Below are 27,731 nucleotides of genomic sequence, written 5' to 3'. Positions count from 1 at the left end.
ACCCCAGCTTAAATGAAGAGTTGGATGGCCAACCAACTGAGCCACCCAGGCACCCATGAAATTTCTCATAATAAATGTTGGGTAAAAAATTCTTCCCACAAAGAAAACTCTAGACCCGGATGCTCTCTCGCTGGTTAATTCTATTCATCATTAAGCAAGAAATAATACCAATCCTACACAAACTTTTTTTTTCCTACACAAACTCTTATAAAAATGGAGGAAGGAATACCGCACAACTTATTTTATAAGCAACATTACTCTAGTATCAAAACCGAAGACATCGCAAGGAAATTATGGAACTGACATCCCTCATAAACATTGATACAAAAATAGTCAACAAAATACTAGCAATTCAAATTCTGTAATGTATAAAATAAATACTGTATCACGATCAAGAGGGGTTTATCTCAGGAATATAAGGTTAAGTTAGTATTAAAAATTAATCACCATAACTCTAAATCAGAATAAGGAGAAAAATCCAGGGGCCCCTGGCTAGCTCAGGGAGTACAGCATGCAGAATAAGCACTGACAAATTCGACAACCATTCATGAAAAAATTCTCAGCAAACTCAGAATGGAAGGAAATTTCCTCAACTTAATAAAGAGAATCTATGAAAACTGACAGCTAACACATTACTTAATGATGAAAGACCAAATGCTTTCTCTTGAAAATCTGAAATACAGGTCTACTCTTACCACTTCAATATTTCACTGGAGGACCTAGCCAGTGCAATAAGGAAAGAAGAAGAAATTAAAGACATATAGATTTGAAAGAAGTAAAACTGAAATTATCGGTATACAACATGATTATGGGCACAGAAAACGCTAAGGACTGTAAAAAAAAGAATTAATAAATGAGTTTATCAAAGCTTCAGGAAAAAAGGTCAATATAAAACTATTCTATGTCTATACATAATAAAAATATTAGAAATAAAAAATACCATTATGTAACATAAAAAATGAAATAATTGGGGAAAGACTGAACAAAATAGGTGCAAAAAATATGCTAAAAAACTACAAAACACTGATGAGAAAATTTAAAAGATTTAAATAAATGGACTTATATAAAGTTCATGGATTTGAAAACAATATTATTAAAGTGTCGATTCTCCCCCAAGTTCATCTAGAGTTAATGCAATTTCAACCAAAATCTTAGCAGACTTCTTTGTATAAATGGACAAACTAATTTCACTCTTTATATGGGAATGCGAAGGACCCTAGAATGTTCAAAACACTTTTTTTTCTAGTAAAAATATGGAACACTTCACGAATTTGCATGTTATCCTTGCACATGCTAATATTCTCTAGATCATTCCAATTTTAGCTAATATTCTCTAGATCATTCCAATTTTAGCATATGTGCTGCCAAAGTAAGCACAAAACAATTTTTAAAAAGAACAAAATTAGAGGACTAATATTACCTGCAATAATTTAGACAATGTAGGGCATAAATTAAGACAAACAGACCAAAGGAAGAGAATCCACATACATATATGGTCAGTTGATTTTTTATAAATGTGCCAAGGCACTTCATTAGGAGCAAGATTAATCTTTTCGACAACAACAATGAAACAACTGGATATTTGGGGTAGAGGGTGGTGGAGGGTGGAACGAACACTTACTCTTACCACACACCATACAAAAAGAAAATTAATGTAAAATAATTTAAATAAATGTAATTAATAAAAGGGGGGGCACCTGGCTGGCTCAGTCACAGGGTATGTGACTCTTGATCTCAGGTCTTGAGTTCAAGCCCTACAATGGACACAGAGATTACTTAAAAAAAAAAAAAATTAATGTGAAATGGATCATAGAACTAAATGTGAAAGCTAAAACTATAATACCTACAAAAGAAGGGCACCTGGGTGGCTCAGTCGGTTAAGCGGTTAAGCATTTGCCTTCAGCTGAGGTCATGATCCCAGGGTCCTGGGATCCTGGATCAGGCCCCAAAGAGCGCTCCGTTCTCAGCAGGGAGCCTGCTTCTGCCCTTCCCCCCCCCTCCGTCTCTGTCTCTGTCTTAAATAAATAAAATCTTAAAAAAAAAAAAACCTTACAAAAAAAAATTCAGGTGAAAAATTTCACAACTAGAAGTATGCAACGGTTTACTAAATAAAACACAAAAGCAAAAATCATCACAAAAAGATTAATAAATTCATCTTCATGAATATTAAATTAAATTAAAATTGGTCTTCATTAAAATGTCTGGACTTTGAAAAATACCATTAAGAAGATGCAAAGGCAAGCCACAGACTAGGAGAAAATATTAGCAATACATACATATGGCAAAGAACTTGCATCCAGAATACACAAAAATTCTTAAATAATGCACACACACAGAAGACAAATGAGCAAATTTTTAAAATAAGCAAATAATTTGGACACTTCATAAAAGAAGATACATAACGGCCAATAAGCAAATGACAACTGCTCAAGCATCACTTGTCACCATGCAAAATAAAACTGACAGTAATTTTAATTTTTTTAATTCTAAAAAAGTACTCATAATTGAAATATTTTTATTTTATGTACAATGAGTTAGCATGAAGGTAGGTCTCTTGGAGATCCACAGTAAGTTAGGCATCTTGGATGACCCACTGAAGGAAGTTCACTTAACCCAACTTAATGAAGCCTATATCCTTCAAGTACTGGCAGAAATACTGGCGGCACATATTGAGGCCATAGGCCGTATTTCCGGATCAGACTGTGCCAGTATGAGCAGACCATAGAAGAAGAACCTTGGCCAAATTTCCTCACATGGCTCCAGCAGAGCTGCTGGTGACCTATCTTGCTTTTTTGGATGCCATGAGACAAAAGGTGATAATAAGTATGCAGTTTAATGACAGCACTGCATACCCATAGAATAGGTAAAATTAAAAACACAATTCCAAGTGTGACAAGAATATGGAGTAGCTGAAACTCTTATTCATTGTCAGTTGGAATGAGAAATGGTACAACTTTTGAAAATGGTTTGGTAGTTTTTCTTTTTTTTAAAGATCTTTATTGAGACATAATTTACATACCCACAAAATTCATTCAAAGTGTATAATATATTCATATATTTGTGCAACTATCACTATGATCTAAATTTGGAACATTTTCATCGACCTCTCAAAAAAAACCTCATACCCATTAGAAATCAATCACTCCCCATCCTGTTTCCTAACCCTAGCCCTGGGTAGCCACTAATCCATTCCCTGTCTTTATAGATGTATCTATTCCGGACATTTCAAATAAATAGAATCTTCTGGTTTTTTATGAGTGGCTTCTTTCACTTAGCATGTTTTCAAGAGTCATCCCAATTGCAGCAGGTATCAGTACTTCATTCTTTTTTGTGGCTGAATAATATTCCATTATATGGATGTATCACATTTTTTATCTATTCAGTTGCTGATGGACATTTATGTTGTTTCTAGTTTGGAGTTATTATGAATAATGCTACTATAAACATTTGTGCACCAGTCTTTGGGTGGACATTTTTTTTTTAAGATTTTACTTATTTAAGAGAGAGAGAGAGAGAGAGAATGAGCAAAGAGGGAGGGGCAGAAGCAGACTCTCCCACTGAGCAGGGAGCCTGACACGGGACTCAATCCCAGAACCCTGGGATCATGACCTGAGCCGAAGGCAGATGCTTAACCAACTGAGCCATCCAGGCGCCCAGGGTGGACATATTTTCACTTTTCTTGAGTAAACACCTAAGAGTGTCACAACATAGTGAATCTCAGGCACAAAAAAGCATGTATTATATGTATTTATGTGAAATTTTATAGAAGATAAATCTAATTTATAGTGACAGAAAACACATCTGTGGTTGCCTAGGGCCCAGACTCAGGGTTAAGACTGACTTTAAAGGAGAACTTTTTTACGTGATGGAAATGTTCTATGTTGTGGTGGTGGTGGTGGTGGACACACGTATTTGCATAAATATGTCTTATTTTATGTCAATTATACCTCAATAAAGTTTTTAAATACTCAGTAAATCATGACTAGATTAAAAAAAAAGATGTATGGCTATGGAATAAGCTTCTGTCTTTTTTTGGTCTTACTACTGCATTTTTGGTTGGGGCAAGAATGATTCAGATTGATATATCAGAAAATTCTAAGTTAGGAGTTCTCAGTATTTTGACAATGCCAAGGATTCCCCTCACTGTGCTCCTCCCTTCCACTCCTCCACTCCTGGAAATCCTCCCTGACAAATTAAATGGACTCTCTGTAGCAATCAACAGTTTAGAATAATTTTCAGCTAGGCCTAGCCATCTGAGGTTTTTATAAGTGACTGAACTTACCTGGACCTTCTGACAAACTCAATCATTTGCCAAGCTTGGGGACTTACAGGGTCCTGCTTTTACCAATCTAATGACAGTCCTTATTTTGCCTTTTTAATGAAACGGAGGCAAGGATAAAGATATGAGATGATCATTCCACTCTCCCTGTGGAGACCCAATCCAAATGAAAGTCATCGGCCAACTATTTATGGATTTCTGAGGCAATATTTCTCTAGGTTATGAGGCGAACAGGGAGTTTTATCTTAGGTTTATAAAGGGTCAGGTGGGGCTGCTGCAGGCATGTCACATACATCAGCTGAGGTCTACAGGAGAACATACAGGCAAATGTCTAGGCAAGAAAGCAGTGATGCCGATTCTCATACTATGAAGTCTTCAAGGGCTGGCATGATTTTTGCATTTTTATAGCCCCTGGCTTGGCACAGAGCAGATACTTCTGTACTTCTGCACTGAAAAAAAATGAATCTGGGGAACTTGAGGTTAGGGCGTATTCCTTGTTATTGCAGTAACCAAAGACACTCGGAAGTAGAGAATTCTTAGACCAAGGGAGGTTCTGAGAGCTTCCTTAAGAGGTAAGAACTGGTTCTTTTTCAAAACACTTTAGCCCTAAGTGGCTGAAACAATGAAAACAAGCCAATAGCCCAGGAACTAGAACAAATAACCTGGTAACAAAATCAGACTCTCCTGAGTGAGCACCCCTCCCTCCACTGGTGTGCTTACAGTGACTTTCTTCTATCTCCAAGATAATCTGAATCTCCCTCCAGGGTACAGTCATCCAATACAATTATTTAGAACCTAGGATCCAAAAAGTGGACACAAATCTCTTAGGCTAAAAAAAGATGATGCCTTTTAAAAAGTAACTGTTTCCTCTATATAGCCATCCTGCATATAATATGTAGACATTCCCCCTCCCCCTTTTTTCCCTCTTTCTATTTTCATCTCGTATACTTCAGGACTAAACTCAATTTCAGAACCAAAGTAAGTTGGCCAATTCTCCCAGTCTGTCCATGTCTTTCAAGGCTGCTACTAAAGGGCTTTCCACTGCCCTGAGATTTATTGATCTGACAGACTGGCTCTGCCCTTCAGCAAGGGGGATCAGATAATGAACCTCACAGTGGGTGATTAGTGAGAGGCCATCAGCTGGTTAAAGGAGTCGTGACAGTGACTTTCTTTAATTTCCCTGGGCAGTTGCCCCACCTCCCAGACTTTATTTGGCTGAAGCCCTAGGCAGCCCTTGTGAAGCTTTTCTTTGCACTAATTACAGAACCAACATGCCCAGGCCCTTACCCTCCACAAGCAAGGCATGCAATCACACTAACAGGCAGCCAAGGTAATGGGAGTGGGGGAATCATGACACATCGCATCAGGCCTTCTCCTTCTCTGTGGCTTATTGCAGGCAGGACACTCCTCCCAGCTCAAACCAGGAGGCAGTGTCTCTGTCCTTCCACCTGAGGTTTCTTTCTTTGGAAACATATCACATCTCAGGGAGGGAGGGAGAAAACATTGTCTCTGCTCCTAACTCACCAACAACGTGACATGGGGTCTCTGCCTCCCTGTCAGGCCTCACTTACCTATCCCTCCCTAAAAGACAGAATTCTTTAACAGAAATCCCAGTTGTGGGCTACCACAGTTTCCCTCTAGCTGAATGGGTCATTTTTAAGATCGCAAATTCCTCTGCACAGTATCGCTGTGAAAGTTCAAAGTGCTGTTATGGTACTCAGTCAAATCATTTCCAGTTAGCACAGCCTGTAACCGATAAAGTTTGCATGGCAACACTTCTGGCCTCTGACGTCAGCACACAGGCAAACCATGCTCTTTCTAGCACACCTTTAGGGTTTGGAGCGACCTCCTGAGGAAGAGGTTTCAGTGGAAATAAACAAAAGTTCCCAAAGATCTATTTGGGAGGAAGGAGGTGGCTAAAAGACAAACCGAAGAGGGAAGTCCTACTTGTACACTCTCATCTAATAATTGGAATAAAGGATCCTTCTTAGATTAAACCAAGAAAGCAAGGGCTGATGCCTCCCGTAACCTCTGGAAAAGCTGACAACTACTGGAATTCCTACAAGCTGCGACACTATTCCTCTGTGCGCTGCCAATGAAGCTTCACTGGCAATGAAGCCTGACTGAGGAAGACCAGAAGTGCATGTAATGCACCTTTCAAAATTCATATTTAATTAGAGAAAATGCTGTCAGTGGCAGAGATGACTATTAAGCTGAGCTCTTCACCAGTGACCTCTGCATTCATCTGGCTTGGCTGTGGGACATTGATTTTGAGTGTCTTTGTTTTATTGCTGTTGTTTTAGCAAAATGGAAGTACTACTTTAAAAACAATTAAAATTCAGTGTGCCACCTTTTAGTTTGACCCACATAAATATATTATCCACTAAAATAAAATATCTTTTTTTTTTTTTTTTTAACTCACCATGTTCCTTTGGTGTGTGGAAAAGCTTTATTTCTCATAGTGACTTCGCAGACATGCTTGGTGGAATAAAGAGACTCTTTCCTCACTTATAAAGTTATCATAATGTGGTGTCAGGAACCTCTACTTATGCATTTCTGCCGAAGTGGCAGGCAAACTCCCTAAGCCCCTGTTCAGCACTTTCCTTCATCAACTGAATGGTCTCTTCTCAAACCAAGACCTTTCCCCATCCCCCAGGAGTGAGCCCTGTTATCTGCACCGTCCCTGCTTCTCCTTCCACCCTCCTATCCCTGGCCTCCCTCTTCCTTCAGAATACCTGGCAAGCTCAGGTTGTCATATGTGCCTCAGCCTGATGGAGCAGAAGCAGCTCAGACCTCAGTGTGAGCGAGACCTACGCTCATATTGTAGCTTTGCACTAACAGCTGTGGGACCATGGGCAAATCACTCAGCCTCTTTAGCATCCTCACCTATAAAACGATAACTGCACCTACCCCAAATAGTTGATATAACACTTAAGTAAATAACCTAAGTAAAAGCGCCTAGCTCTTTTAGTGTCTTTTTAGTGTCCTAGATGTTCTCAAGTAATGGGTGAACCCAGGGCCCCTAAACAATGTTTGCCCCATGGACTAGGGTTTTCCTCTTATTACTCTCTCACTCCTCTGTAAGGAAAATAATGCTAGATTTCCTTAGGATTTCTAAATGCCTAGCATTTATTTGTAGTGGCTCTTACCTTAGGATCAGGAAAAAATCAAAAGGTTTAGAAAAATTACTAATAGACAGAGACAGTAGCTTCCAATGTAACCATCATTCAGATATGAAGCATTTTCTGTTTCCCTAATTTACTGTAATCTACTCCTACAAATAGGTTAGATTCTTTGCTTTGTCATAATACTTTTGAAGGTGCCTCTTGTAATATACAACATTATATGTGCCTCCTCTGAATCCAAAATCCAAAGCCCTAGTAAGAGTCGGGACTTAAAGAGATAATAGGGGGGGTGGGGGTAAAGCTCCATAAAACTCCTAAAGTAGAAAACTTAAGAATCTGGTTACACTGTCCTATGATCCTATGACATACGGGGATGACAGCAGAGCACCTTAATGATCCTCCTGGAAAATTCCTGAGTCTATATGTAGAGAAATTTTTAGCAGACTCCTGGGTCACTTGGTTGAAAGGTACATCAGCTTCAAAAGAGGTTTGCCCACACCTAGAAACAGGATGTAGAATGGTGGTTGCTGGGGTGAGGAGGAAGGGGGAAAGGTAAGTTGTTCAATGATAGGGCTTTAGTTTTTCAAGATGAAAAAGTTCTAAAGGTCAATTGCGCAACAACATGCATACATCAACACTACTGCACTGTAAACTTAACAATTAATGGTTATGGTGGCAAATTTTGTTAGGTGTTTTTTACCAACATTTTTTTTTTAAAAAGCTTGGTTTGCCCATTAGGTCTCGTCACATGCCTAGCACTGAGGCTGGTTCATACTAGGCCTTTGATGAACACTTACAAATTGAATCAAAGGCAGTACAATTAGAACAGAAATGAGAATCAGTACATGAGGGATTATGGAAGTTGTGATGACAATTTAAATGACTGAATTATATTTCTTCCCCCTCCCCAAGATTTTATTTATTTGACAGAGAGAGAGAGAGTGTGAGCAAGCGCACAAGCAGGGGGAGGGACAGGCAGAGGGAGAGGCAGGCTCCTGGCCTAGCAGGGAGCCAGAAGCAGGGCTTGATCCCAGGACCCTGGGATCATGACCTGAACCAAAGGCAAATGCTTAACTGACTGAGCCACCCAGGCCTCCCTGAATTATATTCCTAAGTCATTCAGCTTCTGGGTACCCCGTAACCCAAGGACAAGGTTTATAAAAACTCTGGGACTCTTCTCCTCTCTTTCTTTTTTCAGGTCCCAGCTTTGAGTACATTTTACAATCTATGCCTCTTCATTTATCCAATCCCTAACCCTGATCTTTAAAGGTCCACCCAATTCTTCTCTCTTCCATAAGGCCTTTCTTGACCACCACAACCTACAGAGATCTTCCTCTAACAGGAGCTCACAGATCCTTCTGCTAGTACTGGTCAGCTATCAATAAGCTGTCTTAAGCCATCTCTTTAATTTATTCCATCTTTTGAGAACAAAGGCCATTTATCATACTTCTGTATTCCTCAAATGCCTAGCACAATCTGAAGCACAGAGCATTAAATGCTAAATGCTAAAATACTGATAGCTGAATGAAGCTAAAGAAAGCAAGAGTGAGGGGCGCCTTGGTGGCTCAGTCCATCAAGCATCTGCCTTTGGCTGAGGTCATGATCTCAGGGTCTGGGTATAGAGACCCTCATCAGGCTCCCTGCTCAGCAGTGAGTCTGCTTCTCCCTCTCCTCTGCATCTTGTGCACTTTGTCTCTCTCTCTCTCTCCCAAATAAATAAAGAAATAAAATCCTTAAAAAAAAAAAAAAAAAAAGCAAGGGTGGGCCAATCATTTATTTGTTTTCCAATGGGATATTTCAAAGTCACAAAACTGGTCATGAATGTGACTAAAAGCTTAAGGAATCAGGTGCTCAGAGAAGGGAAGGTTTTGACTTGAATCCTAAATTGTGACTATGTACTCTATTCAGGGCTCTAGAGAATCTTCTATAAAGTTCTACCATGAAGCCCTCTCTTACCTATTAGGAAATTAGAACTGACATAAATCAGTATGTCATTTATTTGAGAGACAGAATACATGTATGCACACACAGGAGAGGGGGAGGGGGAGAGGGACAAGCAGACTCCCTGCTGAGCATGGAGCACCATGTAGGGCTTGATCCTAGGACCCTGAGATCATGACCTGAGCCGAAGTCAGATGCTTCACTGACTGAGCCACCCAGGCTCCCCTTTTTAAAAATATTTTTTTTCATTTTGCATAACATCTAAAATCATTTATTTCATTAAGTATTTTACTATAGTGAAAATGTATTTTCTTTTATTTTTTAAGATTTTATTCATTTATTTGTCAGTGTGGGATTCGAACCTACAACCCCAAGATCAAGAGTCGCACGCTCCACCCACTGGGCCAGCTAGGTGCCCCAAGATGGACCCTATTTTAGAAAGAAAAAAAAAAAGGACATATATAGAGAGACAGAAAGTACAACGGTGCCTTCCTTCAAGAGGGGGGAGGGGAATGGGCAGTTATTGTTGAATGGGCATCGGCTTTCGGTATGGAATAATGAAAAAGTTCTGGAGATGTATAGCAGTGCTGGTTGCACAATGATGTGAATATACTTAATGCCACTGAACTATACATTTGAAAATGGTTAAAATGGTAAATTTTATGTATACTTTACCACACACAAAAAAAAGGAGTCAAAATGAACAAGCTTCACAATCAACCTTGGACAAATGTGACATCTGTGTATAAAATATAAAAATGCATGCAGTTTATTATACTAGGTAACGCACAACCATTCAGTCACACTGAGGGTACTGACTGATTAAAAGGCTTTGCCCTCCATGAAGCCAATGAGAAGTAACAGAAAAATGTCATGTATCTTCTGGAAATCTGAAAAGCAGCTCCAGTGTGAGAGAATGGGCTTTATTAATAAGCAATAACGAATTTACAAACATCACCTTGAAATGCCTCAGAGAGAGGCTGGAATATGTCTGGGTGTTGTCAGAACTCAAAAATTCACAAATCTCTTGCCAGAACAAAATGGCAGGCCAGGCAGGCAGATCCAGCAAAGAGGCCTCTCTTGTCTGCTATTTTACAAAGTGCTATAAATTCCAGTTAACACCTATCCATGGTCTTTAGGTTTTATTTTAGGAGTACTTTAGAATCTACTTGGGGATTAAGTTCCTGATTTTTTCTTTCTACTTTGTTTGCTGCTAACAACTGCAGGGCCCTACTGGATCCCAAAGCCAGCTCTCTGAGAAGCTGTGAATACACTTAACATTAAGTGATATTAGCATTGATGTTCATAAGTGAAGGGAGAGAAGTGCTCCAACACATGTTGGAGATTAACAAGGCAGTCAGATACTTCTAATCTGATAGTGCTGAGAATCAAACCAAGTGCACTGTAATGCTGTCATTTAGTGCCCTTCAAAGTCAGTTAGAGAAGAGAAGCAACAACTATTTTGAGGGCAGTTTTGAAAAGGGTCCCGGAATAGTATCACCCTTTCCCCACTCCCTAAGTGAAAAGGATTGCTAAGAGAGATAGTAAGCGTACAAAAACTCTGTGAGAGCAAGGACTACACTTAGATTATTTACCACTATCCCTACGACCCAGCACCACACCTCGTAAAAAGCAAGCGTGTAATGATTTATTCCTTGAGTAAATCTTTGAGAGCTGCTCTCCTTTCCCCATTCTTGAAGAGGGCTGTATACTCTCCCTCCCCATAGAAATCACCTCATCTCTGGCCTGTGGACTCTTTTTGAGAGGCACTTTCATCACTTCATTTAACTTTGAGAGAAGTTGGAGGAGGGTGAGGACACGTGCTTGCTAATCATCCTTTTCCAGATTGCCTCATGCGCCAGAATGGATTTTTATTATTGGTCTGTGGCTGCTACTGCTGTGGAAAGATTTCAGCCTGACCTTCCCAAGCTGCTGGGGGATGAATATTGCACGTGGCTGACAGGGAAAATGTGTCTTTTTGTTGTTGTTGTTGTTGTTAAAGCTTTTAGACTAACCAGTGCTCACTGTGGTAAGAAAGTCACCCTTTCTTTCACCATAGAAAACTCAAGATGTTGAATTCTTTTGCATAAAAATGATACAGTAAAATTGATCTTAAACTGGTCCAACAGGAAAAAGGTAGCACCCTGAAGCACCTCACAGAGAGCAGTGGCATCAAAGAAGTACTCATGGAAAAAAGAAAATGAAAGCCATTTACAAAAGCAGTTTAAATAAGAGGATGGAAATCTCACAGCTGGCCTCACAAAAGAGAACAAATACGTCAAAGGGAACAACTGATAGACTAATAGAGTCCTATCCATCTGGCTGAGGAAAGAGCCACTGGAGGGAATGTTGAGAAGCCTGTCTGTTAGGGAAAAGGCTGCCTGGTGCCTCACGAAGTGAGCTGAAGAGCTTTTAGAAACAATGGAACAGCGGCTCATACCATAGTTAGCTGGCTCTACCAGCAAAAGACTCAGAGAAGGGTTATACTGATACACTGGCAAAATAGGGAGAGCAGAGTATGGTTTTTTTTTTTGGTTTGGAACTTATGGACTCTCACTCATGACTACCCTGGCCCTTCACCTTGGGGGTCAGGTGGGAAAGAAAGGAGATTGTGTAAATAGAATGTCTCATTTTGTGCTTTTAAAAACAGGACTCAAGAGTCTCATTCTGAAACATCGAGTTCAATCCCATGCCACACTAATGCCCCATCTGTACTTTTATATAATGCAGAGCTGAGTGCAGGCACTTTGGGAGAAGGGGAAATCAGGCCAGACTCAAGGAAAACAAACACATAAAACTATCTGCATCTCCAACTCAGTCCATACCATAGAAAAACCTGCTCAGAAATAATTGCTCAAGGCAAACAGAACTCGATTACTAAGGAAAATCTGCCCCAATGAAGGCTCATATTTTAACAAGCCAAACAGCATCAAATTAAGCTGAACTCAGGGTTTTTCTAATTGGCAGTTTTATCCATTCCTAAGTTCTCATTTCTTATTTTTAAAAATCAAAATGACTCTCTGCCTAAAATTAAAAAAAGAAATGCCTATCACCCACTCTAAAATAATAATTCACTAAATTTTCACCTACATATCTTCTATATAATTAAACGAACTCCTCATATGGCACAAAAGCAGAAGCCATCACTCTATTTAAAGAACTATCAACAAATCCTTTAGTAATTGCTCTTAGAAGACTGGTTCCTGCTCCCAGATGCTCAGTCACAGAATACCTCTGCTATCAAAGAGAGGACAGCTGCTCGATCCCAGTCACCAACTATTAGGGTCACTCTGGGGAGGGGAGTGGCTTACCTGCTCCTCTGACAGTTGGGATATGTGATTCACAGCAGCATAGGATTCAATTTTGGGGTTAAAGTGATTGATGATGGCTCTGAAAAAAAGAATTAACATTAATATGGCATCAGATGGAACAGGCAGATAAAGAGTTAAAAACAAGTATCGAGTACCCTCTAGAGTATGAGTGCACAGAGAGGGTAACTATCTTTTTATTGAACATGGGGATGAGCCTGATAACTCTGAAATAAGAAGGGTTTAAAATTTTTTAGACCAAGAATAGAATCAAATATCTCTGCTCTACAAATGAACTAGGGGGAAAAAAGTCTCAACCGAACAAAAAAAAACAAGAAACATCCTTCAGACAAGAAACAGGACCCAGGGGGCTGTCCACTAGGGGGCCCTGCTGTTTCAGTCAGAAAGAAAAGTTGTTTGCTTTGCTCTGACTTGGGAGAACAGGGCACTCAGTAAAGCTGGACCAACAAACACAGGCTAAATACAATCTCTGAAGAAGCTAAGTTTTATCAAAGCCTAGAACCAATCTTCATACTTCTTAGTTAATCATTTCAAACCAAAATTTTATTTCCAGCCATTCAAACCAAAATCTGAGTGTCGTTTTCAAACACTTCCTCTCTATCACCCTCATATTCAAGGTCACCAAGTCTGAGCAAATCTAGTTCTTAAAAAATCTCTGAAGTCTGAAATAAAGTCCCCTGAAACCAATGCTTTTATATGTGTATGTGTATACGTAGGTCCTTGTCATTTCTTGTCTAGCGTAGCAGAAAAAGCACAGGTTTCAGATCAGAGTTTATCGTAAGTCCGTAGTGATACAAAATTGATTAAATAAATGGAGAGAAGAGAAAAATCTTTCTTTCTTTCTTTCTTTCTTTCTTTCTTTCTTTCTTTCTTTCTTTCTTTCTTTCTTTCTTTCTTTTTTAAGATTTTATTTATTTATTTGACAGAGAGAGACAGCCAGCGAGAGAGGGAACACAAGCAGGGGGAGTGGGAGAGGAAGAAGCAGGCTCCCAGCGGAGGAGCCCGACGGGGGCTCGATCCCACATCGCCGGGACCACGCCCTGAGCCGAAGGCAGACGCTCAACAACTGAGCCACCCAGGTGCCCCGAGAAAAATCTTTTTAACAGAATAATTCCAAATAACATGTGTAGACGCTCTCCCCTTTAGGAGGTGGAGCTTGGTTCCCATTCCCATTGAAGGTAGGCTAGACTTAGTGCCTTATTTCCAAAGAATAGAGTAGTAAAAGGGAAAAACAGAAACGTCACAGTAAAGAAGCTTCGCAAATACGACCTTATTAGCCAAATGATGAACATAAACATTGCCAGTGATTCATGTGGCTGTCATGTAACCCCTGGTATGACCTTATGAGAAGGGCACTTTACCTCTGTTATATATTTCCCTAAACCCACCACCTCAGTCTCATCATGAGAAAAACATGTGACAAAACCAGGTTCGGGGCATTCTATAGAATACCTGGCCAGTACTCCTTTAGACTGTCAAGGTCATGAAAAACTGTACTTAAGAAATTGTCACAGACCAGAGGATATTGGGGAGACATGACAACTAAATGCAATGTGATACCCTGAACTGGACCCTGGAACAGAAAGAGAAAATTAAGAAACTGGTAAAATCCAAATAAAACATGGAGCTTAGTTAATAGTAATATATCATTGCCAGTTTCTTAGTGATGAATAAACGTACCCTGGTAATGTAAGATTGGGGAAACCTGGTTGAGGGGCATACAAGAACTGTGTATTATCTTTGTACTTTTTTTGTAATTCTAAAATTATTCCAAAATTAAAAGTTTATTAAAACGTGTCTGTGTTTACATGCACACATGTGAATGTATGGTAGTGCAATAGAAATCAATCAATGTTTTCTTTTAATATGACATTGATAGTATAAAATTCTTGAACTATTTAATATGGATAACAAAAAGTATAAGCCAAACTTAAAAAAAAAATCATGGTTTGACCATTTGTTATTTTGGATTTTTAGGAAGCTTCATGTCTCAGAGGGAAAAAGTAGGAATAACACCTACCTTAGCACTTAGTACAGTACCCAGGAATAGTACATTGTAGGCATAAATGTTTGTCAAAAGAGTGACTAAATCTTAGAGGATTCTTGCAACATTTATATAATAAAGCAATGTCAAACATCAAGCACAGTGCCTGGCACACAGCTGGTACTCAATAAATATTCAATGAATGAATACATCAAACGGGACAGTAATGGGTCAGGAACAGAGGAGAATTCTGGTAACTTGTTTTTTCAGAGACTACCAAGAAGGGTGGAGATGTTATCTGCAAGTTAAGGTTGTAATTTGCTCTAAATCCAAAGTTGGAAAGAATCCAGACCAAGCAGGGGTCAAATATTTTTCTCATTCAGAAGGTGAGGTTTGAGGGTATTGGCAGGGATGACAACAGTCCAGGAGCGAAAGGAAAACCAGGAGCCTACACCCAGTAAGAAGACAGGGGAGGAGGTTTAGAGAGGAACTGAGAATCCCCTCAAACCCAGGAGCATTACCAAGTTAAAGTTAACTCAGTGGAGAGTATGAGTCATAGGGTCTAGCATCTAAGATCCACACGATCAAGAAAAGGAAATACAGTAACTAAATCTATCTAATGACTAGACCTCAGTTATTTTAGGAAAAAGAATCTGAACTCTGTAAATACATTCATTTCATGGTTTTATAATAGTTTTTTCTTTTGGATTTTCCTTAAATTTCTTAGTAAAATTTTTTTGAAAAAATGTTTTAAAAAAATTCTGACTAAACTAAACCGGGGTTGTTTGTTTTCATTTGCCTAGATTTGGAGAACAGAGAATCCCAAAGTATCTTTGTGTCTGTCAGGGTAGGTGAGTAGCAGCCATTCGGCACCCGGGGGGCAACGTGGTGAAGCTGGTGAGGTCTGGACAATGAAATAATCCCTGGGAATGAACCTGATGGGGATGCTGTAATTCTGTTCCCTTTCTACCCAAGGAATTCTTGCACTAGCAAAGAAAGCAAGGAAGCAAGAAAAGGAAAAGAGAAAGGAGAAACGGAAAGAAGGAAGAAAGAAGACAGGAGAGGGAAGGGGAAGAGGAAGGAAGAGAGGAGAAAGGGAATGAAGGAGAGAAAGGAAAAGCCTGGAAAGTATTTTCCTCAAAAAGTATACTTATTTCCTTCCCTTCTCAAAGTTGTACCTGTCAAGTGTCAGTTGGATCTGTAGATGGTCTATGTTGGCAGGGCATATATGCTGATATTGTTTGAGCATATTCATCCTGAGGGTATGACAGATATGCCACTCTGGGAATCTGGAATATGGATAAAATCATCCTTCAACCTCCCCTGTGACACTCCCATTCCAGAGCCTCAGGTCTCAGCAGGCGACTAAAAGCCAGTTGGAACAGTCTAAATCCAGTTAGCAGTCTCTAAACCAGTACCCACAAAGGGCACAGAGTATATGCCTCTGCTTTATTTTTCCTGCAGCTTCTTCGGGACAGTTAAAAATCTGAGTACTAATCTGATCTACGCAGGGCTCTAAGCCTAAGAGGTAAGAAAAATTGTCTGACACGGACTGTTCTCCTTCCAGGCTCTTTAGCAAGGGATTTCAGAGAGGGCTTGGAAGCTTGCTATTAAAGTTCTCAGGACTTCATACTGCTGAAGTGGAAATTTGTTCTGAGATAGCAAAGAGATGACAAAACACTGAAACCAGGCTAAGTCCGCCCACACTGAGTGACACATGCCTTTGCAGTGACTGAAATACTTCGCTGCTCCTTCCCCAGGAAGTTTGCAGCCTACTAGGGCTCACCTGGGTTGTGATTCCACACTGCCCCAACCTGGCCAGGTCCTAGAACAGATTTATGCCTGACTAGTTCTCAGGAGGAAAAAAATGACGTACTAGATTTATAAGTGAGGAGCCTCTCTCTTTTCTTTAGGCTTCCCTTCCCACTGATATCTCCAAAAGGATTTACTACCATCTCGTGTGAACATTTTTTGGGGGAGGGAGGAGTCTCCTCATAGATTCTAACAGTAGCTCTCTCTCCTTTTACTGATCAAAACCTAATAGGTAGCAACTGTCTAATGCTTAAGTCTAAAATTTGAATGTTCCAGCAAGGAAGAAATGGCAATTTCTCTGTCTTTTCCTTCTCTCCCTCCACCATGTGAGGACACAAGGCAGAACGCAGCTGTCAACAAGCCAGGAAGAAAGTCCTCACCACAAACTGACCCTGCTGAATCTTGATCTGGGACTTCTGGCCTCCAGAACTGTGAGAAAACAAACATCTGTTTTTTAAGCCATTTAGTCTAGGATATTTTGTTATGGCAATTGAGAAGACTAACACGTAGATATTCTACTCTCCACAGGACCCTGGCCATTTGGGCAAAGCAGACTGCAAACCAGAGTCCATCTTTAGCAAAGTAGTAGAGTGGATAAAGTCTGCTTCTCATTCTGCAGGTGACTTCCTCCCTTTAAAACCTTTATTTGTTGGTTATTATTTTCTTCCCTTCTAGAATAGGATCCTGAGGTTCCTAAGCCTCAAAGTTCCAGGCAAAAATGCCACAAATGTAGCTACATGGGTCACCAGTTTCCCAGACAGAGTAAGCCAGGCCCTTTAGCCTTTAATAAATGAGAAACAGAGACTTAAATAGATAAAGATCTTGCAGGGGTTTCTGAGCGGCCTGTGCCATAGAGAAGACACACATACACTGAAGAGAGACAATGTCTGAAAAAATAGTAGGATGGGCAGCAACATACTGGCTAAGAAAGAGATACCGTTTTTCCTTCCATTTGCATCTTGAGGTTGATTCTCATCTAATCACAGCCTTTCAGGTACTTAAACAAAACCTAGTTTATGCCAGCCAAGAGCTTTTATGCTGAAAAGTATTTTAGAAAAGGGGATTTAAAAGGAAGAAGAGGAGTAAGAAGAAGAAGAAGGTCTGAGTGGGCAAAGAATGAGAAAACATAGCCATTATGAAAAAATTAAGATATGACAAAAATGATCAAAAAAGATGTCCCTTTGACAAAGGTAGCAAGATAAATGGGAAAAGAATAGTCTATTCAAGAAATAGTGCTGGGAGGGGCGCCTGGGTGGCGCAGTCGTTAGGAGTCTGCCTTCTGCTCAGGGCGTGATGCCGGTGTTCTGGGATCGAGCCCCACGTAGGGCTCCTCCGCTGGGAGCCTGCTTCTTCCTCTCCCACTCCCCCTGCTTGTGTTCCCTCTCTCACTGGCTGTCTCTGTCAAATAAATAAATAAATAAAATCTTCTAAAAAAAAAAAAAAGAAAGAAATAGTGCTGGGAAAGCTGGATATCTACATGCAAAAGATTGAAGTTGATCCCCTACCCCATACCATTCTGTTAATTTTTGTTAACAGAATGGATCACAGATCTAAATGTACGATCTAAAAACTGTAAAAATCTTAGAACAACACATAAATCTTTGTGACCTTGGGTTAGCAATGATACCAATCTTAGGATACCAAAAGTGGAAGTGACAAAAAGTAGGAAGATTTAAAGAAATAAGGCCCAAGGAAAGGGAAAGGAGTCTGGAAGTAGAACTTTGTGGGGAAAGGGAATATAATTTCTAACCAAACCTCCAGCTTTTTTTTCCCTCCAGCTTTATTCAAACTGAACTAGATACTGTATGAGAGTAGGGACCAAATTTATTTTGCTCATATATACTCCCAAGACTTTAGCAAAACACCTGGCATACAGAGAGATTTTAATTTTTCAAACTGAATGAATAACCAAAGTCTAAGAAGGTTTTCTTTCAGTCTCACCACAAGTAAGGAGGTCCATGATCACCAGCTTATTCTCTATAAGTATGAAAATAACAATAAAAATGTTTTATCCCCATCCCAAGAGAAAAGGTGGCTCAGACATGAACAGCTATCCTTCAAAGAAGGAACTAAAGTTGTCACTGAAGACAGTAAAGCTTTCTCTTCCTCTTAAGTCTTACCAGGAGGCAGAGAAAAGCTTTCTGGCATTTCTGATTAAAGTAATCTAACATTTTCTAAGAGAACCTAAGTTTTTGTTTGTCTGGGATTGGGGGGGGGGTAGGGAAGGAATGGGGGAGTGTGTTATACTCTGTTACTGGGTCTCCTAATGCCAGTGAATTAGGAAGTCCCAAAAGGGAAAGGCAAAAGAAACAGACAATGTCACAGTAAAGAGAAACTGCTAAAGCCAGCCATGGAGAGAGAGCTCTGTACCCAAAGCACCTTTAAGGGCAAGAATCTGGGCCACTCTCTAATGCAACTGCCAACTTCTGATTGCCAAAGACAGGGGTCACTTATACAAACTGAAGCAAAATGAAGTGGACAGATGGAACAGCAAGGCTGAGCCACAAACTGGCTAGGGATTTCTTGGTCCATTTTTAACTTATTCTCTCTGACTCATGACTCTGCAGAGCAGCTTTCTTTTCCCCAGTGCTGGGTAGATGATGGCTGAGACATAGTTAATGCCCAACTTACCCAAGAAATATAGGAGAATGTTACCTTAACAATGTAGACAATGTAGATTAATAGAAAATGTAGATTCTTCCTCATCTCCAGAGGGAACCTAAAGCAAATTCTCCAAAGATGCAAATTCTCACAGTCCCAGCTATCTACCACAGACAAAAACATCTAAGGGTCTTTTATGAAACAATAAATAAATAGTAGTTTCACCCAGAAGCTCAGAACATGGTGATTGTTTCCTTACTGAGCTATTTGAAGGAAGCAGTCTATCTCTAAAAGCTGCTATGTAAATCCTTCAGGCAGAAAGGAGCAAAACAGGCAAAGGCTGTTTATAGGAAAAGTTTCTGTAGCTCTTATTCCAAGGAAGTAAGAAACATAACTGGTGTACTCAAGATGGTACACACTGGGAATATTCTTAAAAGTTTCACTCTAAAATTAAAGAGTCTGATTATGGGTACATATCTGAAGCCTGATAAAAATAAATCTGGATCTCAAGCCCCAACCTCATAAGAACTATAGTCCTATATTTTCAAATACTTGCTAAACATGTACACCTGGACATTATGCTTTTACTTATATGGTTTTCTTCACATATAATGCTATTTTCTTTACTCCTATAAAGCGTAAGTCTTACTTTTCCCTTAAAGGCCCAGTTAAAATATCTCAGCTTCCCTGAACAACATGGTATATATAATATAAAAAGCAAGGCTTTAGGGGCAGTAGACCCAAGTTAAAATCCTGGTTCTTTCACTTCTAGATTGTATGACCTTGCACAAGAGACCATGCTCTCTAGAATCAGTTTCTTCATCTTACTAGATTTCCTTTGCAAAGCTTTCCTCCGTGTTTTCCTATATATACCATCTAACTTGACCAAAAAGGAATTTTTTTTTTTTTAATATAAGCAGCTTCCCCTTTCCTAGACCTAAAAAAGCAGTCCAGATATAATATACTACAGAGTTTATTCTCAGATCTGGGATTAAAGACAAGAAAATCATATTTATAATTGTTTCTACCTAGGAAATCTTCAAACATACAGGTAAAAGGCTGGCTTCTGAGAAGGGGTAAAGGTAGGACTGAGTGGTATGTGGCAGCAGATAAAATGGTTCATCTGAGGTTGAGTTATTTAAAAGTTTATTTATTTTAAAGTAATCTCTACACCCAAGGTGGGGTTCAAACTCATGACCCCAAGATCAAGCATCACACACACTTCCAACTGTGCCAGGCAGGCACCCCGAGTTATTTAATTTTAAACTATCCTTTCTTTTCACCTTCAGAATTGCCTCACATACTCCCATTTCATGCAGTAATAAGCTTCCTTCTTCATGGAGTCAATGAATCTTTAGCCCATCCAATTCAACAACAACAACAACAAAACAATTTCCCTTGATGCCTGTTAACAGCAGTGCATTACAAGCCTCAGAGACTCTGCTGATTAACATTAAGCAAAATAAAACCTCAAATAAGAATACCTTCTAACCTTTTCACTTTGAAACTATCTAGTCAAAACTTCAGCAACTGACCTCTTAGGGTTGTTCCCCAATCCCCTACATGCTAGGCTTTAACCCTTTCATGCCAATTATCCCCTTTTTTATACTGCTTTTCCTGTGGCCACTCTTTTTGGGACCAGAGACACAAACGTGGGTTCATTTCAACCTTACTAGAGAAGGCATTCTGGCAACCATCAGGAAGTTTGAGCTACTGGCCATTGCATCTAGTTGCTTGATTTACCCAAAGATCCAACTATGTAAATTGGCCTACTTTATTACTAAAGAGAACTTGATTTATCTGTGTACACAAATTTATTAGTTGAACGGAGTGGAACAGAAAAGAAAGGTGCATTATTGACTACACCGTAGTAATATTCATAGTTCAACCTAAGGAATGATATGAGTTCTGCATTTCTCTTGATTTCTAGGTGAGAAACACAGGTGCCATACCAGATAATTCATTCACCTACTGGACTACGTTTTCATCCAGCCTCGGCACTGAACAAACGAAGGTTCACAATTCATTAACTGGGGAAACAAGAAAGAGTTAATGTGTATGAAATGTACATGCACATGGCCTGAGGGGCAGTTGCCTCATTTTCTGAAGCTGTGTGCGTGACTACACATTTTGGCAGTTTGGGTTTTCTACCTTGATGCATGACTTTGCCCAATGTAGGTTTCCACCTCATCACCTCCTGGAAATTAAGCAATTGGTTATAGCTACTTTGCTTGAAAAATGAGCTAATTTCTAGTTACTGTGGCCCCAAACCACAGATTTAGGCCAAGTAAGATGCCAAGGGCTTTACACTTTGGCTAAATTATCTCCTCTAGCTCTGGTGTAAGAGAGGAATGGAATTCCTTCCTGCTTTAGATACCAGCCTCACATTTTTCCACTGTTTCTATAATCACAATGAATGTAAATGGAGAAGAACGAACCACAGGAGTTGAAAGAACCACATAAGTAAAATGGACCACCTACATTTCCATAAAAGACATCACTTAATCCATTACCCTTAGGACTGTCTACTGTTTATTAAACCTTTCTCTTGATAAATGAACAGAGGCTCCAAAACTTTCCCAGGGACAAAACACCTACAAGATTAGCCAATCTCTGCTTAGATCCCATTGCTTTGTGCTTCAGATTCCCTTATACCATCTCTAGCTCTGCTGGCAGAATTCCTGGGGATACAGAATGCAAACCCTTGATAGCCTTTACAATTACTTTAGCCCTGGATTTCCTATCTCCAGAGGTAAGGCCCCTCTACACTCTCAGAAACATCTAGTAAATGTAAAAGAACAAAACAGGTCATGTGAACGCGTCTGTAAGATTTTCTGTCTCACTTCAGGACATAAGAAAATCCTAATACATACCTGGGAGGGCTTCTGAGGCAGTGGGGATCAGCTCAAAACCCCAAGAAGTGACATAATTCTAATTAATGGTGAACTAATTTTAATTAACGGTGAAAGTTCCAATCCCTTGAATGCAACTCAAGAACTTTTAAAAACCTGGCATGAGCCAAAATCCTGAAATATTTTAATTACACATCATCCCCATTAGCCCAATTAATCGATTTATTATGAGATATTTAACTTTTTTTTAAGATTTTATTTTTAAGTAATCTCTCACCCAATGTGGGGCTTGAACTCACGACTCAAGATCAAGAGTCGCATGCTCCACTGAACTCAGCCAGCCAGGCATCCCAGTAAGAAATTTAACTTTTAAGCACAGGGAAGGAGGGAGCAGGAGGACAAAAAAATCAGCAATTGACTAACTTAGGCTTCTTTTCCTATCACGTCAAAAACAGAGGGAAATTGTTTTAGTGGATCACATGCCATTAGGCTGAAGGGAGAGGGAAATATTCTGGGGATCCCATACTAGTTAGAGAAAAAGAGGTACATGGATCCCTAACTAAGTTAGGAGACCTGTGTGTATACCTCAGTAGTGGGGAAGGAGGAATGGGGAATCTCATGTGGACAAAAGAGAAAGAAGGCTGTCAAGATTTCTGAGTGGTCCAGTGTGGGCCATATGGACACCAGACTAGTAAGGAGTGGTCCTGATGTTCACGCACAGGAGAGAGGGCATGGTGGCCATATGGATCACATACCGGTTTTCAAGTACTCCAAGTAAAGAATGAAATTAAAAGACATGGAAAGAGGTTTATGTTCCATCCCAGGGGGACCTTTTAGAACTCCTCAGGAAAGGCAATCAGCGAGTCTGCCAAAGTAATTAAGCAAGTGAACATTTACCATAAAGCCCACATCAGTTAAGTGAACAGAGATGAATCTTATTACTGTGCACTGTCAGCTCTGAGCCTGCAGGTGCTAACCACTGAGACATGGTGTTACTCAGCCCTGTCTGTTCGCCTGCCCGCTGTGACGGAGAGCTTAGCCCTTCTTGTCAACTCTGAAAAAGCAGGCTGCTTTCACCGGCTTTGGCAGTGACTTATGTTGCCTTCAGAGAGGCCCTAGCACAAGTGGTTTCCTATAAGAAGCCTGGGTGTAAACAGTGGGGGCAGGTGGTGGGACTGGCTTGAGAAAGGAGCCCTGAGAGTAAGAGAGGACAGGTGTGGGAGAAAGCAGGGGAGCTGGGTAGTAGTCCAGTTAGTAAGGTAAGGAGAATGAGATAGTTTAGTAAGTTGAGAAGTAAGGAAAGAATAAACAAGCTGCTCAAAGTATTAAACCATTCTGCTTAAGTGAAGTTGATAGTATCTCCCTCACTGAAAAGGGAAAATGTTAAAAAATATCACTGCAAAATATGTTCTCCACAGGAAAAGGAATGCTACTGAGGAATATTGCTTTTGCAATATTAATGGCAGCCTTAATATCAGCTTTATTCATGAGTTAATGCCAAAGGTGAAGAGCCAGATTTTCTCAACAACCTAATCAGTATCTATTATTGAACAAAATTCACTGTTTGCTAGAGGAAATTAGTATTTATCAATTATCCTAAGATTTACAAATGGCACCTGGTGCACCTTTTGGCCCTATTTCTTTCTGCAAAGTATGAGAATCAAAGGGAAAGCCCCCAACAGACTAAAGGGCAGCCTCCCGTGTCAGAGACCCAGACAGCTTCTATCGGACAGAAACCTCACAGGAGGAAGGCTCTAAGAGTACCTATGAGGACAAACTCAAAAATCATGTAACATTTTCAAAACCACCGAAGGCCATATGTCTATCACTCAGACGAGTGGATAAGAGTGGACAGCTAAGTAGGTAAGGCCCTCATGTTCAGAAGCCAATAAAAGAGAAGGTCGGAAAGACACTTCTGGGAGACAGGACCAGCCAACTGAAGAAATGAGATGGGATGGGCCGGGGCTGAAACTGATGGTCACAAAGCACACACTCGAGCAGGCACTCCTAGGTCCCCTTCTCTCTAGGCCCAGAACAAGAGCACAAAGAGCTATGGCAGAAAATGATTTGCAACCTTACTTTCTACCACAGCTCTTTGTTTGCAAAAGGGCCTGCAGCTTCCCCACATTCAAAGGCAGTGGGAAGTAGGAGAGGCAAGGGAGACTAGACGACTACTATACAGACCCAAGCAGCGCTGCCCAGGAGAGGACTTAATGGGAGGATAAATTTGGGGCCTGATTCTCTGACAGCACCTCCAGTAATAGCTAGTAAAGCAGTAAGAGCCAGGGTGAGCGCCAGCCCCAAACATTCATCATCATAGTGCAATGAGTTGATGGTCTTTGGGGGAGAGTCTATGAAATTCCGGAGTAAGAAAATGAAGCCCGCATGGAGAGGGTGAAGCGGTTGGCTCTGGCAGATTGTCTCTACGGGAGGCTGGGTATAATTGTTTTATGCTCACAAAGACATTATTAGCTGTTTTCTCTCCAATATACCAGAAATAGTGGTAAGATTTTCCCCTCCTGAAAACGTGACACTACCAAAAGGAGAAATTTAGTTTGAAAGCAATTACAGAACTTTGTTTATCCTATATGCACCATTTTAGAAAAAGCAGCTCTCTCTTTTCTTCTTCTCCCTTACTCATCAAATTGATAGCTTTCCCACAGAATGAAGGAACACTCTGTCCCTAGGAAAAAGGTCTATGGTATCTGAAGCTAAGGGTTAGCTGGCATAGCCTGTGACTCAGTAGTTCAGTCTGTATGACAAACATTTGAATATCTACTATGTGCAGGTACTATGCTAGGCAATGGGGGAGGTGAATGAAATTTGATCCCGGATAGCAAGGAATTTATAGATTAGTGAAAAGACAAATACCAGAGACAGATAATTTCATTATGATGTGCTAAGATCTAGACAGACAGAGTAGACAAAAGGTCTCATAGGAGCACTGAGGAGGGATATTCTGCTCAGCCTGGGGTCTTAGGAAAGGCAGCCTGAAGGAGATGGTGTGTGAATGGAGTCTTGAAATGTTAATTTAATCAGGCAAGGAAAGGTGAGATGGCCCTGGTATGTATGCTTACAGGGATAGAGACTAATACCCAATTTTTACTAAATCAGACTACAGAAACTTTACTAGGTAACTTAAATTAAGTTCATGCATTAAAAAAAAAAAAAGCCAATTTTTTCCCAGTAAACCAAAGAAAAAAGTTTCCCTTTCCAGGGTCTTGTTTTAAATCTTTTTCCAGCAGGATACCTTTGTGAAAGCCATGAGACCTTTGCCTGCTGGGGTCCTTTTTGCTCAGTGCCAACTCCAAGATGCTCGTGGAGATGGACAATGGCAAGTTCTGTAGCTCCTCTCCGCTAAACTAAGTGTAAGCACAAAGCAGCTAAGTTGAAGGCAGGCCTTTCAGTCTCACATGGGAGTGAATGGATCTCAGCTGTGTGTGCCCACCCTCTCCAGTGTGTCAGTCTCCAGCTGGTGATGCAGCTGCTTCACTGAGAGCCACACTGAAGCCTCTATTCTCTGATCTCCACCAAACCATACTGAAGAGACGAAATGGCTCTGCTTTGCAGCTGCCTGTTAATTATAACCATTTCCTTAGTTCTCTTTTGGCTTATAAGACAATAATATACATTTGGGAAGGTCCTCCGTAAGAAACACACGAGAGAACTTTTAACCTCATGAACAGCCTGAAAAGGCACCTTACTGCCAAGAGCAGTGAGGCATCCAAATGCCTAGAACAGGGGCATGTGAAACAGCATGAGAACACGCAGATTTCTTCAGCGGGGCCTCTAGCTTACATAAAGAACAGGAGCCCATCACTCAGCCAGTGAGAGGATTTTTTAAGGCATCCTGAAAATCATCTTTAAAATTCAGTGAATTTGCAACATAAAAATAGCATTAATTGCCTTGACTTGTTACTTAAAAAAAGGGAAGAAAAACAATGCATAATGCTATCAATAATTCATTTCAAAGTGGCTTTAGTTGTCTCAAAGCCCCATTTCATATAATTAAAACCTTCTGGCTGTCCTTTTGTTACCCTGGAGGAAACAAGAAGTCAGTAAATTCTACTGTGTTGGGATAAACAATTCAGCTCATCATTGGGAAAGGGGTCTGTCTCTCTGGTAACAATTCCACACATACTTCCCGGCTATACCAGTTTAGTTCAGGAGCTGCCAAGACTGTCTTTCCTGTTGTCTATTAAGATCTGAAACAGACTTTTATAACGGAGCTCCAAAGACACAACTGGAGAGCACAATCAGAGGGAGAGCCCTATAAAAGCGCTTCCCAGGCATCTCAATATCCACTTCCCTAGTATAGGACCCTCAGGTCAGCTGATAATTCTGGGAAACAATAAGGCCCTGGAAGATGAAACCACTCATTCCAGCCATCTATTTATTCGATCAACATTTATTGTACCATATTGCACTTTGCCAGGGACAGAGATTACAGAAGTAAAGGAAAGCCTGGTTTCTGCCTTAGGAGCTCACCATCTACTGATGGACATACGTTATTAACAGCCATCACAAAAAAAAGAGGAATCTTACCATTTGCAACAACATGGATGGAAATAGAGGGTATTATGCTGAGCAAAATAAGTCAATCAGAGAAAGACAATTATATGACTTTACTCATATTTGGAATTTAATAAACAAGACAGAGGATCATAGGGAATGGAAGGGAAAATAAAATAAGATGAAATCAGAGAGGGAGACAAACCATAAGAGACTTTTTTTTTTTTAAAGATTTTATTTATTTATTTCCAGAGAGAGAGAAAGCAAGAGTACAAGCAGGGGGAGCAGCAGGTAGAGGGAGAAGCAGGCTCCCCGCTGAATAAGAAGCCCGATGTGGGACTTAATCCCAGCACACTGGGATCATGACCCGAGCCCAAGGCAGACGCTTAACCGACTGAGCCACCCAGATATCCCAAGAGACTCTTAACTATGGGAAACAAACTGAGGGTTGCTGGAGGGGAGTGGGTGGGAGGATAGGATAACTGGGTGATGGGCATTGATGTGCAAGGGTCACTTGATGTAATGAGCACTGGGTGTTACATACAGCTGATGAATCACTAAATTCTACCTCTGAAACTAATAATATATATGTTAATTAATTGAATTTAAACAAACAATAAAATAAAATTTAAGAAAAAATAAATAAAAGCCATACTGCGGTGTGATAAGTGCTCTAGGAGAAATGTACAAAGTCTTGTGGCAATGCTGGTGTGAATCATTCCACCTCAAAGAATCCAGGAAGCTTTCAAGGAAGATACCTGGGGTAGATTTTGAAGCATGAGCAGGATCTTGTTAGGTAAAAAGAGGAATGGGAAAACATCCTAGGTAAAAGCATGTGCGAGGGCACAGAGGTATGAAATTTGAGACTCTGCAGCTAAGTCTAATTTGGCCACATCTTAGGATAGATGGGACAGTGATAGGAAATAAGGTTATAAAGGTAGGCTAGGGTCAAGGTATCATATGAAGAAGTTTGGACATTATCCTATCAATGATGGGGAATCACACAAGACTTAAAATGTGGTGATTTGGGGGCACCTGGGTGGCTCAGCAGGTTAAGTGTCTGCCTTCAGCTCCGGTCATGATCCTGGGGTGCTGGTACTGAGCCCTGTGTTAGGCTCCCTGCTCAGCGGGGCGTCTGCTTCTGCTTCTCCCTCTGCCTGCCCCATGTCACCCCCCCCCAAATAAATAAAAATCTTTTTTAAAAAACAGTACTTAACAAGTGTTCCTATTTATATATCCTTGTGATCATTTAGGAAAGTTCCTCAAGGAAATATATCTAGGAATGAAATTACTGTG

The 27,731-nt window shown here is 40.3% G+C and overlaps 1 protein-coding gene and 2 pseudogenes across 4 annotated transcripts in view; all 3 read right to left on the bottom strand.

Moving 5' to 3' along the window:
* ARMH3 (armadillo like helical domain containing 3) overlaps nt 1-27,731 on the bottom strand; it is a 175,387-nt gene that overhangs the window by 19,352 nt on the left and 128,304 nt on the right. For all 4 annotated transcript variants that reach the window (XM_087862761.1, XM_045802937.2, XM_045802938.2 and 1 more), the window contains one exon: nt 12,657-12,735. In XM_087862761.1, coding sequence (XP_087718887.1) covers nt 12,657-12,735 — 79 coding nt within the window. The remainder of the gene's footprint in view (nt 1-12,656; nt 12,736-27,731) is intronic.
* On the bottom strand, nt 1,248-1,342 carry LOC123796057 (U6 spliceosomal RNA; annotated as a pseudogene).
* LOC148109773 (small ribosomal subunit protein uS14 pseudogene) lies at nt 2,009-3,129 on the bottom strand (annotated as a pseudogene).

Source organism: Ursus americanus, chromosome 6 (genome assembly GCF_024610735.1).
Source record: "Ursus americanus isolate L20-20 chromosome 6, mUrsAme1.1.p, whole genome shotgun sequence".
NCBI classification, from domain to species: Eukaryota; Metazoa; Chordata; class Mammalia; order Carnivora; family Ursidae; genus Ursus; species Ursus americanus.
Note: the sequence above shows the minus strand (reverse complement) of the source record. Positions and strands in the feature narration are given on the sequence as shown.